The sequence below is a fragment of the Lepisosteus oculatus genome, chromosome 14 (genome assembly GCF_040954835.1).
Source record: "Lepisosteus oculatus isolate fLepOcu1 chromosome 14, fLepOcu1.hap2, whole genome shotgun sequence".
Classification (NCBI taxonomy): Eukaryota; Metazoa; Chordata; class Actinopteri; order Semionotiformes; family Lepisosteidae; genus Lepisosteus; species Lepisosteus oculatus.
Window position 1 is genome coordinate 46,530,048 of NC_090709.1, and position 19,338 is coordinate 46,549,385.

General features: G+C 43.5%; 1 protein-coding gene and 11 non-coding genes across 12 annotated transcripts; 7 read left to right on the top strand and 5 right to left on the bottom strand.

Moving 5' to 3' along the window:
- The first annotated feature begins 79 nt into the window (after window positions 1–79).
- Window positions 80–135, top strand: LOC138243794 (U7 small nuclear RNA). Its single transcript, XR_011192412.1, has one exon. It is a non-coding gene; the product is annotated as a U7 small nuclear RNA (small nuclear RNA).
- Window positions 136–441: 306 nt separating this feature from the next.
- LOC138242994 (histone H4-like) lies at window positions 442–747 on the bottom strand. Its single transcript, XM_069198499.1, has one exon. It carries the CDS (start codon window positions 745–747, stop codon window positions 442–444), a length of 306 nt encoding a protein of 101 aa, XP_069054600.1.
- Window positions 748–1,497: 750 nt separating this feature from the next.
- trnay-gua (transfer RNA tyrosine (anticodon GUA)) lies at window positions 1,498–1,585 on the top strand. The gene is given in 2 exon segments: window positions 1,498–1,534; window positions 1,550–1,585. It is a non-coding gene; the product is annotated as a tRNA-Tyr (tRNA).
- A 3,790-nt stretch (window positions 1,586–5,375) lies between these two features.
- Window positions 5,376–5,457, top strand: trnal-uag (transfer RNA leucine (anticodon UAG)). The gene has a single exon. It is a non-coding gene; the product is annotated as a tRNA-Leu (tRNA).
- A 5,913-nt stretch (window positions 5,458–11,370) lies between these two features.
- On the top strand, window positions 11,371–11,442 carry trnaw-cca (transfer RNA tryptophan (anticodon CCA)). Its single transcript has one exon. It is a non-coding gene; the product is annotated as a tRNA-Trp (tRNA).
- Window positions 11,443–12,990: 1,548 nt separating this feature from the next.
- On the top strand, window positions 12,991–13,064 carry trnan-guu (transfer RNA asparagine (anticodon GUU)). The gene has a single exon. It is a non-coding gene; the product is annotated as a tRNA-Asn (tRNA).
- A 697-nt stretch (window positions 13,065–13,761) lies between these two features.
- trnah-gug (transfer RNA histidin (anticodon GUG)) lies at window positions 13,762–13,833 on the top strand. Its single transcript has one exon. It is a non-coding gene; the product is annotated as a tRNA-His (tRNA).
- Window positions 13,834–14,407: 574 nt separating this feature from the next.
- Window positions 14,408–14,480, bottom strand: trnav-aac (transfer RNA valine (anticodon AAC)). Its single transcript has one exon. It is a non-coding gene; the product is annotated as a tRNA-Val (tRNA).
- A 109-nt stretch (window positions 14,481–14,589) lies between these two features.
- trnaf-gaa (transfer RNA phenylalanine (anticodon GAA)) lies at window positions 14,590–14,662 on the bottom strand. The gene has a single exon. It is a non-coding gene; the product is annotated as a tRNA-Phe (tRNA).
- A 1,233-nt stretch (window positions 14,663–15,895) lies between these two features.
- trnav-cac (transfer RNA valine (anticodon CAC)) lies at window positions 15,896–15,968 on the bottom strand. The gene has a single exon. It is a non-coding gene; the product is annotated as a tRNA-Val (tRNA).
- A 694-nt stretch (window positions 15,969–16,662) lies between these two features.
- trnah-gug (transfer RNA histidin (anticodon GUG)) lies at window positions 16,663–16,734 on the top strand. The gene has a single exon. It is a non-coding gene; the product is annotated as a tRNA-His (tRNA).
- Window positions 16,735–17,309: 575 nt separating this feature from the next.
- Window positions 17,310–17,382, bottom strand: trnav-aac (transfer RNA valine (anticodon AAC)). Its single transcript has one exon. It is a non-coding gene; the product is annotated as a tRNA-Val (tRNA).
- Window positions 17,383–19,338: the final 1,956 nt, after the last annotated feature.

Sequence of the window (19,338 nt, forward strand, 5' to 3'; positions counted from 1 at the left end):
AATGGTTTTGTATTATCATCCTGAATGGCCTGTACTCAAGGTTTGGTAGGGTATGTGTTTTCATTTCATTTACCAAATTGAATTTTTGCTCTTTTAGTATTTGTCTAGAAGGCTTTCTGAAGTCAGGAAGCCCATTTATTTGGTGAAAAAAGATTCTGTATTAATATTAATATTTCTCATACAACATAAATAGGGTCTTTTATGAATAAAAAGATCTTGCACTTGGAAATCTTGATAAAGCTGTGTGCTTCCATACACTCTAGCAGTTTTGATTCCTAATATTTGACCTTAGGTGTGGGAACGGGTCTTTTTTGCAATTTGATTTCCAATTGATCAGCACGGTATAGAAAATAGACCCATAAAACAACCTCAGCAGTGACAAATGTCACTGGGTCACTTGGGTTTATACGTCGGGGTCCAGTAGTGAAGCTCCGCTCCTGTTTAGCCTCCGAAGCCGTACAGGGTGCGGCCATGGCGCTTCAGCGCGTACACCACGTCCATGGCAGTGACGGTATTCCTCTTGGCGTGCTTGGCGTGCTCGGTGTAGGTGACGTTCTCCAGGAACACCTTCAGCACCCCGCGGGTCTCCTCGTAGTTCAGCCTGGAGATCCGCTTCACTCCCCCACGGCGAGCCAGGCGGCGGATTGCGGGCTTGGTGATTCCCTGGATGTTGTCGCGGAGAACCTTACGGTGACGCTTAGCACCTCCTTTCCCGAGTCCCTTTCCGCCTTTGCCTCTTCCAGACATCTTCTAGTTATCAGCTGTGAACACGACACACACTGCTCATCTTTGATGTATAATAGACATCTTTCTTTGATGTCTATTATACATCAAAGAAAGATTTTTATAGGTGTAGAAACTAGTAAATAAAGCCAATGATTTGTTTTAGAAATGTATTCTTAAAATATACAATTATTCACACCTGGACAATATGTAGTTCAAATTATACATTATATACAATATTGTATTCAAATGTCAAATCATCATAAAAAACACAACTAGTAAACTTCAGTTACAAATTCTAGTAACATGGCAATATATATAGTAATGACAAACACAAACTAATTACATGAACACGCTAATATTTAACTCAAAACCACATTTCGATTCAAATATAAATTTTTAAAATTTACAACTTCTTTATTTCCACGAAAATATTATTAATGTAGCACAATCGCTACTTTCTAATAAAGACAGAAAGAAACTGTTTGTTTTGTGTCTACTGGTGATCCTCCTCTCGATACTAATGAAATGTTTAATATGATCCCTCGAGAAAAAAAAGGAATCAATTTCCACCTGGAATGATTGATGCCCCATCAAACATTTTGTAATATCCCTGGAAGTTTATACAGTAGAATCCTGGTTCGTGGCTTAAATTCAAGGTAAATGAGACTAAGGAAACGAGTTGGAAACTTGATGTCGAAGTGGGATTTAAATCACCCATTTCACATTTTACTTCATTGGGCAGTATGTGCCAGAGAGCAATGCTACAGCATCTCTTCGATAGCTCAGTTGGTAGAGTAGAGGACTGTAGTGGAGTCAACAGGGAATCCTTAGGTCGCTGGTTTGATTCCGGCTCGAAGAAAGGTGCTTTTCATGTAATTTAATCAAAGAGTTAAAAAAGCGACTCTGTTTTATTCAGACATTGATCAAAAGCTCAATCATCGACAAAGCAAAGGCTCCTGTTCCGAATTCAGCCCACGTCTGATTGTCTTTTTTTTGCCAAGATCTGATCTTTGAATTAAGGGACTACACTGTCTGTTTTGTAATTCAAAAATACATACAAATGTCAAGTTTTTTGTAGATATAAAGGTGTTCTCTGTTTTCAAAGGATAGTTACTTAATTGGCATAATGATTTGGTATTGATTTTGTATCGTTGTATTATAAAGTTTGTGCTTTCTGTGTTTTTATCGTATTGTGAACTTATTTTTTAAACAAATGCTTACAAAGGCAAACACGGCACACATCTGTTTATACCAGCGGTGAAAAGTACAAGCTACTGTGCACTTCTGGGAGTATAACAGGTTCGATATAAAGTGGCAAAAATATAAAAGGGGAAAATACCCCAGACTGCGTGTAAAGCCCTCGTTGTGACTGTTTTAGATAAAAATGGCGTACTGTGCACGAAATTTTGCAGAAACACAATCTGATATTTTGATATTTATTATTTTAATAATTTTATAAGTATGAGGCCCCGGATCCAAATCTTCAGTTCTGATTTTTTTAAGTGATATCTTTCCTTCCTGTCGTGGAAGTCACACGATGTGAGCAATTGTTTTTTTTATGTTACGATCCAAAGAGCCTCAGACTCACTGTAACCAAACCAGGATGGATTCTGCTGGGAGCCGGACTGAGCTCATTCTCACTCCCTGTGCTGAAAACAGAATTAGCTCTTCCCCGAACATCGTCTACAGCTGCTGGATTGTGCTCTGCATCTTACTGCTCCGGCAGTTACTTTGACGAAAGACAAATCACTTGTGCGCTTTTAACCTTCTCGCAGCTACGGGCGAGACTGACGCTCACGATATGAAGGCACCCGCTGGTATACCTTCTCTAACTTTCAGTCGCGACAGACTTCGCTTTTTTAAAAAAAAAGTAGATATAGCCCTGAAAAAAGCATTAGCTTTATCAGTTTTATATTAATCTATTTTGAATCAAAGTTTGATATTTTGTTTTATTTTTTATTGCATTTTACATAATAATAATAATCATTATTGCTTACACTTATATAGCGCTGTTCTGGATACTCCACTCAATGCGCTTTACAGGTAATGGGGACTCCCCGCCACCACCACCATTCTCCTGAATGATCACAGAGAGTCAGGACCTTGGTTTTACGTCTCAGCCGAAGGACGGCACCTGTTTACAGTTTAGCGTCCCCGTCATTGTACTGGGGTATCAGGACCCGCATGGACCGCAGGGTGTGCGCCCAGCGACAGAAACCAGACGTGTGTCGGGCTCGGCTGCGAGCAGGACAATGATGTCACGGGGACAAAGTAGAGGAAATCAAAACAGTTCTATAAAAGACCTGTGTCAGCTGTTGGTTTGCAGTCTGGACTCTAAATCCTCCGATCCGATTTTAAATCTCTCTAATACCTGAGCTGCGGCTTCTTCCGAGTATTTATTCGTATACTTATTATGTGTAAGTGTATAGATGAAACCTTTCATAGTGTAACGCTTACGGCCGACAGGCACTGTGTAAGAGCCGGTGTACCAGAGCAGGTGACGTCACTGCCCTTCCCTGTGATAGCAGGACCACAGCCCGTGGGTTGTGGGGAGATCTCTCTTTAGCTCACCGGGCTGGGTCGCTGCAGAGAGACATGGGAGTCCCGGGTTCGAGCCCCCGACGGTGGGGGGCCGACCTAATGCGGCGACGGCGCCCGCCTGAGCCCTTGTTGCGTTACAATATATTGTTCAGTTTAAATCAAAATGCTTTACTAATACAAGAGAGAAGTATAGTATGAAGGATGTGACAAATGTATGATTTCACGGAACAAAACGGTTTTTATTTGCATTCGAAATGAAGCGGAATTTTAGCGCAACACACAAGCCCTTTGTCTTTTTTAGTGATTTTTAAACAGACGTAGAAAACGCGTTTTTTTAACACTATAATAGCAGGGTCAGTGGCATAATGAATAACGCGTTAGGCCTCGTGTCAGAAAATTATAGGTTCGACTGCCATCTGGCTTGTTGAGTTTATACCACTTACATTCTTTTATATAAATGAACTGCACCTGAAAGCTATAGAAAACACTTTGGGTAAGTTGTCTGCAGCCTCCTGCGTCGACAATTTACCCAAAACACTGTACTGTCTGGAGATCAGCTCCAGCTCTGAACTCAATTGCAATGAAAAACCATGCGTAACAAAACTGGAGAACAGCTGAACTTGTGCTCAGTTCGGTGATGAGGGTTCAGAACTGTCGTTGTTGTAATTAGCACGAACTGCACAGGCTCTGAATCAGACCATGTCAATTAGTCTGATCAGTGTAGGACACGTTAATGTAGAATTATTAATAGGTTTATTAGTTAGTTAGTTAGTTCAGGTTTACCCACCTGAACTAATGTAGAATTATTACTTGGTCTGTCTCTTGTTTGTATATAAATGAATGTCTCTGACAACTTAATGTTAGTTTTACGATGTAGGTCAGGCGTTGACATATGCACGAGTATACGAAATGTCTCACTCCTGATTCAACTCATGTTCTATAGGAGATTGGCGATTCCTCCTGTTTCTCATACAACCATATCAGAACAGAAGCCCGTGTCACCCAGCTGTGATTCAAGATCGACTCGCATCTTTATCCCTTTTTTGTTCATGATCATTATTTTCTTTAGTTATGATCAATATTTAACTTTTTTTAAATGAAATGACAATAATCAAACATGCAGGCAGATTTTTGAAAAGTATTCGGAATTGACAGGGTGCCCCTTTGGAACAGTCATCAGAAAATGTGAGAAAATGAAAGTTATGTAAGCTCTCACACAAAGCATTGAAGATTGGAATCTGAGTGTAAAAAAGCTACCTGTCTCCCAATGATAGGCAGGGATACACACCATGACTCGAATAGACTCAGCGAACTTTAACACCTATGATATTACGAGTGCTTTGCACGTGTCGAATTTCAAGAAGGAACTACTACAACAGTTTGGACATAATTCAATACCACCGGCAAAGTCCAATGCCGGCAACTTCTGAGAAAATAATGTTCACTCATGGAATTTGGTCTTTGAATGGCTGGCAGGAAAATTCATTTATACTCCTTTTGCACCCTCAGTTGAAACATGTTAAAATAACAACGCAGATTTGTTGGAGAACCTGACAAGAATTATTGGGTTAGTACTGTATGTATTCTTGTATATTTACTTTAATTTTAATATAAATGTAAACATGCATGCTGTATAAGCTATTGTAATTTTAAAATATGTTAGCTGAGGATGCGAGGGGGGCTATTATACCTTGTGAAACACACAAGGAACTGTAAAAAAGGCTGATATTTGAATAAAATTGGCGATCACAAGAAAACCACAATTTATGTGGTATTATCATCAATATCCTTCAAAATCGACGTTCAAATGAAGGATTTGAAGAAACTATGAAAAAAGCAATAGTAGTAGGAGAGGATTTTGATTTTTGCTCTTCAAGTCAGTAGATCGACGTAGAGTTGCGCCCCTACAAACAGCACAAAGGATGAAACTCACCTCCTTCGTTATTGCTATGTTTGTGCAGGTGAAAGTAGCATTTGTGCTATTGAAAGCATCTCGGAAGATGAAGGTGCAGCCACTTCCACGTGTCATGATATCATTAGATCCGACGACAAGAGCTGAAGCCCCCCCAGTCCAAGCCAGCAATGTGAGGAAGATGGACATGGAGGAAGGTAGCGTGGCCGAGCGGTCTAAGGCGCTGGATTTAGGCTCCAGTCTCTCTGGGGGCGTGGGTTCGAATCCCACCGCTGCCAAATGTTAATGTTTTAAGACCTGCAATACGATCAGTAAAAGTGCTTTTTGTTAGGCTGCAGGAGGTGTTAAGAGATAAACTTTCTAAAAGACAGGCTTAACATCAAGGCAGAAAAAATATTTTGTTTTCTCAACAGAAATTCTCTTTGGCACGTTCAGCTTTATGTAGGGAACAACATCTGCCAAGATCACTTTTGAGGCAGTGCACATGATAGTGTACCGGCAAGTACAGTACATTCAATATTGGCTGTGGTGGTGAGCTGCTTTTGTCTGTGAAACTTTTAATTCTTCACGCCGAATCGTTGGCAGGGGTAAAGCTTATTAAATCTTTGAACATAGCGCTCCATCAGAAGTACTTTGTTCGTGATCAAAAGAGATCAGAGGATTAACTTCATGAATTCACATAGCATACCTTACAGGAAAGATTTAAAAGGGGAATTGATTGTGCTTCCTGATGTTGTTCCTGTGGTTTCTTTGGATACAAAGGTGAATGTTCTTTGACGTTCTGCTAGAGTATCCACTGGGTGAGCTTTATCAATTAGCACGGATAGGTCATCAGTGCTCCGTCTCCGGAAAATAATCAGCACTGTCGATCACGAGTTTACAGATTTCTCCAAATAACAACTATACATTTTAACCCAGCGGTTAGCATTCCTTCAATCCAATAGTTTTACTCTGGGTAAAAAGCAGAGCAATCTACAGAGAGATGATATTCAAATATTTCAACGTTCTTATTGGATTACCTGTATGGAGATATCGCTCAGAATTCCCAATATGATTTTGAGTTCAGTTTTGCTTTACTACTTTCAGAGTCTTTTATTGACCTTGCTGAAGCAGAGAAATGACATAATCACAAATGCGACCTACCTGTGCTGCTGTTTCTGGTTAATAATTATTATTGCGAGGAAAAAAAAACAGCTCCTTGCATTAAGAGCAAGAGCAACCAACGCGCTCTCTTGTTGAGTTGGGTTTTTTCCGTGGTGCTCTTCCTCAGATGCAAAGTTATTTGGCGAGCAAGGACCTCTGAGAAGGAGCCTGAATCCGTCAAGAACTCTGAAATTCTAATATCGCACTACCGTCTTGTGTACAGAGATCTGCTTCTTCCTTTTTGAGTGTTTTGGTGTTTAAGAGCACACTTCCTACCTCGAATGTTAGTTTCAGGAGATGTGTTACCAGATCACAGATCATCTTGAAAAGATTTGGGATGCACTGGCTCAGTTATTTGAAGGAACCTATACCACCAACGCACTTCTGAGAAGCACCTGCACATTTTCGCAATCCTCTCTCTCACCTACAAAGTTATGAAGACACAGACGACCAACAAAAACTAATTTGATTCACTCAATTATTTGTCCATCTCTAAAGCCTGTGTGTATTGACAAGGCAATTCAAAAGCACATATTAAATAAGAACACGATCCTTCTTGTTACCATTCACGTGGTTGGAGCGTTGTTTCGCCCTTTAACATTCTTCTACAATATTTACAAAAGGGCTTTATCACTGGAGTTGTGTGCATCAGTCCATGAACATCAACTGTACTGCTGTTTTTCTATGCGTAATTTAATTGCAAGCACTTAAAAGATGCAAAAAGGTTTCAAAGAAAACATAATTGAAAGACAGTCGAGTAAGGAGATAGAAAAACGCACTCCCCCATTGAAGAATCAACCACCGTCGCCCATGTGACTGGATATAAAAATAAATTATTCACTGCAATTATTCATGAAGGGTGGATTGTGGTCAGTAAACATATGCACATCTTTAAGTCAGTTCCACCATCTATGCCATAGGGGATGTAGCTCAGTGGTAGAGTGCATGCTTTTCATGTATGAAGTCCTGAGTTCAATCTCTGGCGTCTCCAGATGTCTTATATTATTGTGCTCACATCGCAATCTTCTGTTGAGTAAGAACTCTTTGCTCGTGTTCATAGAGAGCCAGGTTTACACAATTAAATTCAGTCACACACGAAGTGCTACAGTCTTGCTCTGCTGTTTTAAATGTACCTCCAAAGCATTTCGTTGTGTTAACTACCAAATGATTTGAACTAATTTTACGTCATATTCAGGAAATCCAGAGAAGGTCATCAGACTTTTAGTGGCTGTTGAAGAAAACACCTGTTGAATCTCACCAGGGATTTCTTGACAGATCATTCAGCGAGCAAGTCCTCCCTCTGGACTCCAAATATTTTGGGTTAAACTGTTATTCACATACTCTAACGAAGAGAAACGTTAGTGTCTTCCGGTGTGTGAGCCCATTTCTAAAAAAAAAAAGTTATATAAATTGAATTGTTCTACTTTTTAGGCTTGCATAGTCTTATTAATATTTCAGTTAAATCTTTTTTTCTGTAGTAACATCAGTTGATATTAATATTAGTCCTGATTTATAATTTTTTTGTCATGGTTGATCTTAAATAATTTTGTAATTAGTTTCAGTTTTGAAAAATCATGCAGAGAAGCTACCAAAACTGGTAATGTTCATATAATGTGTAATGCAATAGCAGCATTTTGGGTTGAAAACAAAAAGTATATCTTGGTATGAATCCTAACACTTCATAGACAGCGTTCTAGGACTTCTCGCTTCAGATAAAGTTGTCAATACATCATATATCAATATCAGCAGTGTTATCGCTACCGAACGCTAAATATAGATCCTGGCAATACTTCGTGAGATCTTCGTAAGAAAATCCCAAATACTACGGAAGGAATCGAATTTATACGTTTCTTTGGATCGAGAAGATGATCATTATGAGACTCAAAACATGCCTGTCTTTTCTTTTTTCGAGGACAAATGGATTATTGAGGTGTAAAGATGGGTTCAAAACCAAAATCACCTGCTATCGCTGCTGTTTCTTCAAATCCTTCAACTGATCATCGATATCGAGGAATAATATATAGTTTCTTCAAATCCTTCAACTGATCATCGACATAGAGAAATAATATTATACAATTGTGGTTTTCTGTTAATTGCCAATTCGACTAATTACATCTTCGTTTACAGATGTCTTGCATGTATCACAAGGTATAATAGTCGTCATGCGTCCTCAGTTAAAATGTACGACAAAAGTACAACATTTATGGTTATATCCATATTAAAATGAAGGTAAATATACCAAGATATTAAAATACAATTGTACAGTCCTAACTTAATAATGCCTGTGAAGTTTTCCAAGAAATCCGAATTGTAATTTTGAAATATTATAGCGGAGAATGAAAAGAGAGTACAAAGATCAAATTCAATGAGTGAAAATGCACCAGTAGTTCTCTAAGATGAGTTTCTTCCCTGAACATGACTTGCTTGCGAAGCACCAAGCAGCCTTGAACGGATCGCGGAAATCAAATATACAGTACAGATGGATTCAGAGTGTGCTTTCCAACTTTTGTGCAACATTTTCCTTTGATAGGGTGGAGTTGTCTTCACAATCTGGGTTAAATAAAAAGGAGTGACGTCAGTGTTAAACAGCTTTCCTTCTTGGAGAACAATGGTTGTGTTCCATATTTCTAATTATTTTGGTTTCAAGATCGCAATTTAGTGTGAAACATAAAAGCCAGCTGGATAAGCTTTATTAATTTCCCTCATGGGATCAATAAAGTATCTACAGCAGTGGTTCTCAAACTTTTTGGACCAAGTACCACCCCTAATCCAACCAAAGCATCCAAGTACCACCTACAAGTCATCATCTCATAGGAACCCCAGAAATTCTCAATGACCAACATGAGTGTACGTGCACATACTCACACATACATATAATAAATATTATAATAATGAACTTTATTTGATATAGCGCCTTTAAAGGTGGCTTCTCAAAGTATTTTACAGAAAAAAAAACATTAACAACAACTAATAAAAAAGCACCATTTCAGTGAGAGTGGTGAGCCTATTTAGTTGAGCAAAGGAGATGTGAATTAATTTTTCGAGCCTTGATACAATTCACAACAGAGTCTAACAGATATTAAATCATCAGGCATTTTCTTGACGGCAAAGGTCTCGCGGTGGATGTTGTAATGCGTACATTAATTTCTGGAGCAACCTCTCTAATTCGTGCAACTGCACCGTTATGTCGGCTTGTCATTGCTCTAGCACCGTCTGTACAAACTCAGATGCATTTTATCAAGTCGAGGTCGTTCTCTTCGATAAATTCATTCTGAAGCTGAAATATGTGCTCTCCTGTAGTTCCTGTTGGTAGCGGTTTACAGAACAGAAAGTCTTCATGGGACATACCCTCAAACTCGTATCTAACGTAAACGAGCAAATTGGCCAAATCGACTACAGACTCATCTAATTGCAGTGAAAAACATCTGCTCATCTTAACGCGCTCTATCAGTGTACTTTTGATATAATCCTTCATTTCAATAATTCTATGAATGACTGTGTCTTTCAGGGGAAGGGGGGCAGCAGGTCGAGCTGTTTAGCAGCTTTTTTTCCACACATAATACGTGTCAGCTCTTTTGCCAACGGTAAATAAGGTTCTTCAAAAATAGTGTAGCTTACCTGCTTTAGCAATCCGCAAGCTTTTTCCGCGTTTCCGTTTTTATTTCCGTATTTATTTAAAGTTTTTATTTCATGTGCATGGGAGCGAAACACAGAGACGCTCGGTTTATTTTTCTCAAATTCGAACAGTTCTTAAATATTTTTCTATCACGCTTTCGTGTGCTCACAAGATTGCCTGCGTTCATAGCACGTATTTCTATGCATTCCTGTGTTTACAATGTTGGCATTGTTCCAAAATCACGCACATTCTCCTTTCTCCCTATTTGCTGGAGATACAATAGCTTTTTTTAAATACAATTGGTCACTTGCATCCGTAGCACGCATTCCTATAGAGTGGTATAGAATTACAGAGTATCTCTTGTGTCTACTGAAGTATTAGCACGCACTGTATCGTAGTATGTAGGCTGCGTATTCGACAAGTATTAAAATACAAAATATGAAAACCCGTCCCGATTTTTCAGTGCACACTACACAGTTCCAGGGTCATTTGGCGTACCACCTGGTGGCACTCCACATACCACTGCCGGTACGCGTACCACAGTTTGAGAACCACTGATCTACAGTATCTATAAATCTCTTACACGTCATTTACAATGGCTTTTCAACTAATAGCCCGTGCAGGGATCAAACCCTAGCTGTTGGTACAGTACGAGTTGCATAAGGCTCTGTAACGCGCAGATGAGAAACTAACCTCTGCTTCTTCATTATATACACAGTGAGCTATATATGCGAGCTTACTGCCTCCTACGGGCTCTGTATTTGATTGCGGTACAAGACCGGCCGTGGAGATAAAGTGAGACGGGTGTGTACATTAAAAGGCTCATAGTGTCCCTGGGAGGGCTCAAACCACCACCCTTTTGGTTAACAACCGAACCACAAAGACTCATGTACAGCTTAACACTTCTCGGTCTCAGTGAAAGTGATACACTCCGTAAAATTTCCAGAGATTCATTTATTTTTAAAGGAAAATCACCAACAGCGGCCGAGATCTACTGGAGTTTTTTCATTCTATACTGCGATTTCTGAAGGGTACTCTGTGAAAATACGAGTTTTGACGAGAAGGGATGGACATATAAGGTCAAAAGGCTTGAGGAATTGAACCTTAAGGTGAAGACTGCGGGTTCAGTAGCAGCAGAACCTGATCAGTATCAGTTGACTCCGATATACTTTGAAAATGAACTTGGGGATTTAGAGTCAGACGTGCTACCGTTGCACCATGGGGTACTTAATTAAAAAAAAAAATAGAAAAAAGATCAGTGTTCCTGGATCTGTAATTGAGAACAACACCTGCACAAGAGCTGCGCAAGAAGAATAAAATGTGGTCTGGGAAGAAGAGACTCTCTTCGGAGAGCTGCGCTCTTCACAGGAGATTTTTTTTTTTGTGAAGCTGATTTGTCTCCTTTGGGAAATTCAACAGAACTGACAGCCGTGACTTCGTGGCGCAACGGTAGCGCGCCTGACTCCAGATCAGAAGGCTGCGTGTTCAAATCAAGTCGAGGTCAGCTGCTACTTTTTCAGGTTCTGCTGGTCCTGAACACGGAATTCACCCCATGCAGTTGAGTTCTATCTGTACACCACATAGATAATCAAAACAAAATAGAGCAGTACAGGACACGCAGTGTGGAGCTCACACAGGCTTACAGTCTCCAGCATTGGAGTGGAGGGGAAAAAAGAACTTTGTTTTTTTTTTTTAAGAGAAAAGGCACAGTTCACATCTGCTTAACATCACGTCCAACTTTAGAGACAGCTACATCAGATAATGGAATCCCGGAAGTTTCAGATAACTTTTTTTAATACAGGTTCAAGCAAACCTGAAAGTTAATGAGTTTCCGGACACTTGTGTTTTTTTAAGTGTCTGAAGCCTGAAACCGTAATTTGAAAACAAAACCCGCTATTGGACATTAGCAGGTGCTTTTTGTAACGATTTGCTATTTCATGCTGTAAAACCAATTAAACAGACCCAACGTTTGCTTTCAGGTGCGGTTCATTACATAATATACATCTATTACTGAGGAGCTTGAATAAAATTTACACGAGCCAGGTAGAAGTCGAACCTACAATCTTATGATCCGAAATCAGACGCGTTGTTTATTAAATTGCTGGCATTTCACATGACCTGAATTCCCCCATAGTGTGCTCAGCACCGCTACTAGTAATGCACCGCTCCGTCTAAAATTTCAAAGTGAGAAACATATTTTTTATGAGTTTTAAAATATAATCTCTTTAAATCAGACAAGGGGTTTATGTTTCGCACTGAAATTCCGATTGCCTGAGAATTCAAAGAAAGACTGTTTTCTTCCACAACACCGTATAATTATCACATCCACCAGACTCTCCAACCTCTCCAGATCTTGCTGGTCGAGCAATTGCTCCGATAAATTAGGTCACGTATCATGTTAAATCATTTCTTCTCAACACAACATTTCCTGGTGCACGTTTTCTCTATGAAAAAAAAGACATTTTTCCGTTGCACGATTTCTCGTTTTTTATCAAAGCGTACAGAAATAAAAAAGAAGAAGAAATAGTGTCGCAAAAGAACTCTGTCGCCCTTGGGAGATGTCAAACGCATTGGACATGAAAATGGCAGATAAAAGCCAGTTCTCTTCGTTTCTCAGTGTCGGGGCTGCTATGTAAAAGAGGCAATTTGCTCTGAGCGCAGGTTCAGCGCTTACTGAACGCAGATGTCTCAGAGCGGTGTGTCCAAGCGGCTGTAAAAGGTGAAGGTTGTCCTGTCACCGTAGCCTAGTTGGTTAAAGCGCTTCTCTATTAAACAAAAGAACCGAGATTCAAATCCCAGCCGTGTCTTTCTTCCTATCTTGTAGTACAGAACGTACCATTTTGGGCACTCACAAAGGGCTTGATTTCGTTAAATGCATGTGTTCATTTCCTTTCTGGAAAACTTGTTTTTGATGAAATTCACACAGCTTGCGAAAAATGAAATTCAATTCTTGGTTATCAGTGCAGAAGAAATATTACAGGCTGGCAAAATAAACGGGAAGAGATTTTTTTTAACCCAAAACTTGTAATTCGAGAAATGACCTTACCAGTCAGTCTCTGTGGCGCAATCGGTTAGCGCGTTCAGCTGTTAACCGAAAGGTTGGTGGTTCGAGTCCACCCAGGGACGGCGTTCTTTTGCGATATAAATATTGTCTTCAGTCGATTGGATTTCTCAGCGAAACCTTAACCATTTTAATATTTGCAGGAAATGCGAGTGTTTAACACGTGTCAGGGTCACCGGGAAATGTCCAATAATGCCCAACATTGCATTTGCATTGCATTTTTATAAGACGTTGCGCTGTAAAAAAGTTCAGCACTTGGTCCCTTCTAAAACTTGCCCTTTCTCTAGGAGAAAACAGATTACATCATAGAGCGAGAGAAGAAAAACTAGATTTGTTATTCAAAGCTTATCAGTTACTTTCAGCTAATTCTAATGACCCAGACAGCATATATTGTTTTGGTACATTGTCTTCTAAACTAACCTAAACAGTGTACTTTGTTGACGAACTGTTTTCTAAAATTCTGCGCGCACTGTAGCACAGCAGTTACATCCTTGAAATATATTATCTAAAAGCACCAATATATTTTTTCAAAGCTCTCTACATTTTTAAGAATCAATTTACTTATTAGATTTCCACTTCACCGGCATCATGCAAGCAAACTACATAAATATGAGAAAACACGCAAGAGAGTTGTCACTCAGAGTGTCGAAGGGTCGATGTATACTGGGGCTCAGTTGAAATGCAACGTCAGGACTTTTCCAAATTATGTCACACGAAGAGAGCACAGCCCTTTCCACCCTGCCGCGTGTGTCTCGGTAACTCGCTGTGATCGTATAGTGGTCAGTACTTTGCGTTGTGGCCGCAACAACCCCGGTTCGAATCCGGGTCACGGCAGAATAGGGGCGTCTGCTTTTACTACTCGCACGAATGAAGGCAAAAAAAAGCCAATCGACGTGAACGAACGGCGCTTTACAGAGGAGTACTGCCTGACTGGATCGTTGATGAACGACAGAGGCCACTCCGACCTCTTCTCGGTTTTCTTCAATGACTTACTAAGGATCTTCTTCACATTCGCCCATGCAGGGGAAGCCAGTTACACCAAAGCAAACGCAGGAAAGTGCATTTCAAGCAGAGACCAGGAGGGACTTGTTTACACCGAGAGTGGGCGGAGAATGGAACAATGCGCCCAGCCCTGTTGCTGGAGCCGATTCTTGATGAGCTCTTGGGCTCACTAAGAGGCCCCCGCTGGATGCTAATCTTTCTGTTGTTCTTGCAGGTCCTGCGCTGCTTTTGAGCCGACAGAGCTCGACCTGGTCTGTCGGCACAGCCCAATTGCAAATGATCGGCTCCGCGTACAGAAGGAACGTGCGTTTGGTACAAGAGTGCACGAAGGCACCGGAAATACATTGGGAACAAATGACCGGTCGCTCAAGACCTCTGTGAAGTACAGGAGCGTGCAAAACGAGGCTGTTTCCGCCCGGTCTCGAACCGGGGACCTTTCGCGTGTTAGGCAAACGTGATAGCCGCTACACTACGGAAACCTGTAGGGACTGCTGCTGGTGTCTCGCTTGCGTTTCGGGCTGAGAAAGGGACGCGTCACTTTAGGAAGGGGGCGCTGGAGAGAGGAACAAAGGGCGCGATGAAACAAAATGCCGAAACCCGGGATCGAACCAGGGACCTTTAGATCTTCAGTCTAACGCTCTCCCAACTGAGCTATTTCGGCAGTGCGCAAAGCCCACAGCCACCTGCTCCAGCCTTCCTGTGTTGTGGCATGAGCGCACCAAGAGTAGCGGGAGAGTGTTGCAGGAACGTCACTCAGAAGGAAAGCCACCCAGCTGCGCCCTCTGAGCTCTGTCCAGCGCATCTTCCTCGCATGGACTCCTGCCTGCGACGGGCAGGAAACAATTAGCAAGAACAGAACGACACCCCATGGGTGTCTCATGACCGCACCTTAGGTTGTGACACGTGCAGGTGTGAGGGGTTGCCGGGCTACTTTGGAGCAGAGCTTGGGCGGAGGGGGGGCGGGAAAGCAGACAAAGAGGTGACACCTCAAGGTCTGCACGATCACAGCTCTCCGCCGCCCCAGGCTTCCGCTCGATAAGCTACTGGACACACCCGCCCCTCCTCACACAGACCGTGGAAAAGCCCCCGAGTGGGAGGGCTCGCTCTTCCTCCCAGGAGCTCTTGGACACGACGCCCAGACAGGGCGCGGGGAGCCGCCGCCTGCAAACACGGCTCCAGGCAGGACTCCACTCCGCAGGAGCCGCAGAGCAGAGGAGATGAGGGCAGCTTAGCTCCTGTGCAGAGACCTGAGCTGTTGTTGCTGTGGATGCTGTCTTTTCTGCACTCGGGGTAGGAGTGAATGTTGAGTTGCCCTTAGAAATGAAGCAGAGCACTTCAACGGCACGGGTGTGTGTGTGTGTGCGCCCTGGTGATTCTGGGAGACAGATCGAACCTGGGCTAAAAGAGAGGGGGCTTAGCCCTCTTCCATTTGCTAGTTCAAAGTTGTACAACCCCTTTGTATCTGCTAGGCGGCGCAGTCGTCGTGCACAAAGAACACTTTGAAAAGCGTCAAAGGCAAGTCATTCCGAGTTGGTCGTTTGTGTTTTCCGTTCAGACGCGAAATGCTGACATGATCTCTCGGCTCCTCGGTTGTCATTTCTGCTCCTTAAAGGGATCACAGCACGCGTCGCCTTCCAGCACGGTGGGTCGGGACACGATGCCGGGGGTTGGAGAGAGCGATGTCTTCCTCGTTAGTATAGGACCTGTCACCTGTCCCCACCTGTCACGCGGGAGACTGGGGTACATCAGGACGCGCATTGAAGTGAAAGCAGGATGCGCTGTGACATGCACTGTGCAGATCCCGCCACACTAAGAGGTGGGTCCAGTGGGTCTGTTCGATCACAGCGCTAGGCGAATCCCCAATCCCCTTTTGTGCCTGGCGACAAAAGATGTCTGTTTCCGCCCGGTTTCGAACCGGGGACCTTTCGCGTGTGAGGCGAACGTGATAACCACTACACTACGGAAACGGTGGTAAGACGTGCCCAGCGGCCCAGCGCTGAGCTTCGCCAATGCGATTCAGCTGCTTCCAGTGCCTTTATTGGAGTGCGCTGATGGATCGTGCTCTCTCTCCAGAGACCAGCACGCCTGTCATGGACGGAGCAGGAAAGGCGGCGCCACATTCTACAGCCCTCTCCACGCAATCGACGAAATCGGGCTACTGAAGTGGAGAAAATCGCCTCTCCAGAAAGTGCAAATATCATCTTGGAGACTCTAAATCCTATTGCCGAAGGTCAGCCCTGTCTACCAGAGTAACCCTCACACAGCGATGATCAGCTCGTCTCACACGCGAGAAGTTTCGGTTGGAAACAAGCGCCCCCTCTTCTCGCACGTTTTGCACGTTCGAGTAGTTTTAATGCAGCTCTTTCGTACACGGTGCTGATCTTTTGGAAAGCAGGAGGCAAAACCGAGTCGAACCGCCTGGGTGAAAACCAGGAACCCTAACCGCTAGACTATATGGCAGCGAACAACCATGCTGTTCCCGGCATCATGCAAGCAAACTACATAAATATGAGAAAACACGCAAGAGAGTTGTCACTCAGAGTGTCGAAGGGTCGATGTATACTGGGGCTCAGTTGAAATGCAACGTCAGGACTTTTCCGAATTATGTCACACGAAGAGAGCACAGCCCTTTCCGCCCTGCCGCGTGTGTCTCGGTAACTTGCTGTGATCGTATAGTGGTCAGTACTTTGCGTTGTGGCCGCAACAACCCCGGTTCGAATCCGGGTCACGGCAGAATAGGGGCGTCTGCTTTTACTACTCGCACGAATGAAGGCAAAAAAAAGCCAATCGATTGTGAACGAACGGCGCTTTACAGAGGAGTACTGCCTGACTGGATCGTTGATGAACGACAGAGGCCACTCCGACCTCTTCTCGGTTTTCTTCAATGACTTACTAAGGATCTTCTTCACATTCGCCCATGCAGGGGAAGCCAGTTACACCAAAGCAAATGCAGGAAAGTGCATTTCAAGCAGAGACCAGGAGGGACTTGTTTACACCGAGAGTGGGCGGAGAATGGAACAATGCGCCCAGCCCTGTTGCTGGAGCCGATTCTTGATGAGCTCTTGGGCTCACTAAGAGGCCCCCGCTGGATGCTAATCTTTCTGTTGTTCTTGCAGGTCCTGCGCTGCTTTTGAGCCGACAGAGCTCGTCCTGGTTTGCCGGCACAGCCCAATTGCAAATGATCGGCTCCGCGTACAGAAGGAACGTGCGTTTGGTACAAGAGTGCACGAAGGCACCGGAAATACATTGGGAACAAATGACCGGTCGCTCAAGACCTCTGTGAAGTACAGGAGCGTGCAAAACGAGGCTGTTTCCACCCGGTCTCGAACCGGGGACCTTTCGCGTGTTAGGCGAACGTGATAGCCTCTACACTACGGAAACCTGCAGGGACTGCTGCTGGTGTCTCGCTTGCGTTTCGGGCTGAGAAAGGGACGCGTCACTTTAGGCAGGGGGCGCTGGAGAGAGGAACAAAGGGCGCGATGAAAAAAATGCCGAAACCCGGGATCAAACCAGGGATAGATCTTCAGTCTAACACTCTCCCAACTGAGCTATTTCGGCGGTGCGCAAAGCCCACAGCCACCTGCTCCAGCCTTCCTGTGTTGTGGCATGAGCGCACCAAGAGTAGCGGGAGAGTGTTGCAGGAACGTCACTCAGAAGGAAAGCCACCCAGCTGCGCCCTCTGAGCTCTGTCCAGCGCATCTTCCTCGCATGGACTCCTGCCTGCGACGGGCAGGAAACAATTAGCAAGAACAGAACGACACCCCATGGGTGTCTCATGACCGCACCTTAGGTTGTGACACGTGCAGGTGTGAGGGGTTGCCGGGCTACTTTGGAGCAGAGCTTGGGCGGAGGGGGGGCGGGAAAGCAGACTAAGAGGTGACACCTCAAGGTCTGCACGATCACAGCTCTCCGCCGCCCCAGGCTTCCGCTCGATAAGCTACTGGACACACCCACCCCTCCTCACACAGACCGTGGAAAAGCCCCCGAGTGGGAGGGCTCTCTCTTCCTCCCAGGAGCTCTTGGACATGACCCACAGACAGGGCGCGGGGAGCCGCCGGCTGCAAACATGGCTCCAGGCAGGACTCCACTCCGCAGGAGCCGCAGAGCAGAGGAGATGAGGGCAGCTTAGCTCCTGTGCAGAGACCTGAGCTGTTATTGCTGTGGATGCTGTCTTTTCTGCACTCGGGGTAGGAGTGAATGTTGAGTCGCCCTTAGAAATGAAGCAGAACACTTCAACGGCACGGGTGTGTGTGTGTGTGTGCGCCCTAGTGATTCTGGGAGACAGATCGAACCTGGGCTAAAAGAGAGGGGGCTTAGCCCTCTTCCACTTGCTAGTTCAAAGTTGTGCAACCCATTTGTATCTACCGGGGTAAAGTTAACTTGAAGTTCGAAAACGATTTTGCCACGCCTGTAGCGTTTACACGAAACCTCTAAGAATCGCGAGAATACTTGTGTATAAAACACATTGTGAATGCTTTCTCAGCCTTTACTTTTTCATTTATATGATATTTTTTTGACCAAGCACGAATATTCTTTTGTCCATATCTTCGCAACAGAAGCACAGAACGCCTTCAAACCAAATGCATTTTAAGGACCACGACATGTGGATATTTCCACAGCCTCTACATCAAAGTATCAGTGAGCTAATTATCTTTTTTTAAACCTCCGGTTTTTCATCGATGCGTAATTACGCAGTAACTGGAACCTGGGGGACCGCTGTATACACAACTTCACAACGCGAGAAATACTGTTCAATACGGCTTCATGCAAAAAACGCATATATGACCATAGGCAAAAGAATAGCGCAGTCTCCAATTACTCAGACTGTAAGCACGGGAATAAAGCTTTGTCAGAATTCTGAAACCCTTCCTTTATGTCCTGTTTTCATTCAGGTAAGAGTCAACTATATTCACAATACTACTGACAGCAGGAAGATTAAAATATTCTTTACTCAGCAGCTTATTAAAAACAGCTCCCATGATGTTCAAACCGATTTTTTACACAGAACACTGACACAGCTTTGTGTTCTGAATCTCTTTTTCTCTTGCTTTTATTTAATGTGGCACAATGCACTGGGATAGGGGTATTCTGTTCACAAACCAATAGCATTTAAACCACAGCACCCACAATGCTGCAAGTAAGTGTTTTGCACACTAAGCAGAGAGCGATGTCTTCCTCGTTAGTATAGTGGCGAGTATCCCCACCTGTCACACGGGAGACCGGGGTACATCAGGACGGCCACAACGCAAAGTACTGACCCTTATACGATCACGGCGAGTTACCGATACACACGTGGCAGGGCGGAAAAGGCTGTGCTCTCTTCGTGTGACATAATTC

Coding starts and splice junctions, on each gene's coding strand:
- LOC138242994 (XM_069198499.1), bottom strand. CDS start 747: ATGTCTGGAAGAGGCAAAGGCGGAAAGGGACTCGGGAAAGGAGGTGCT.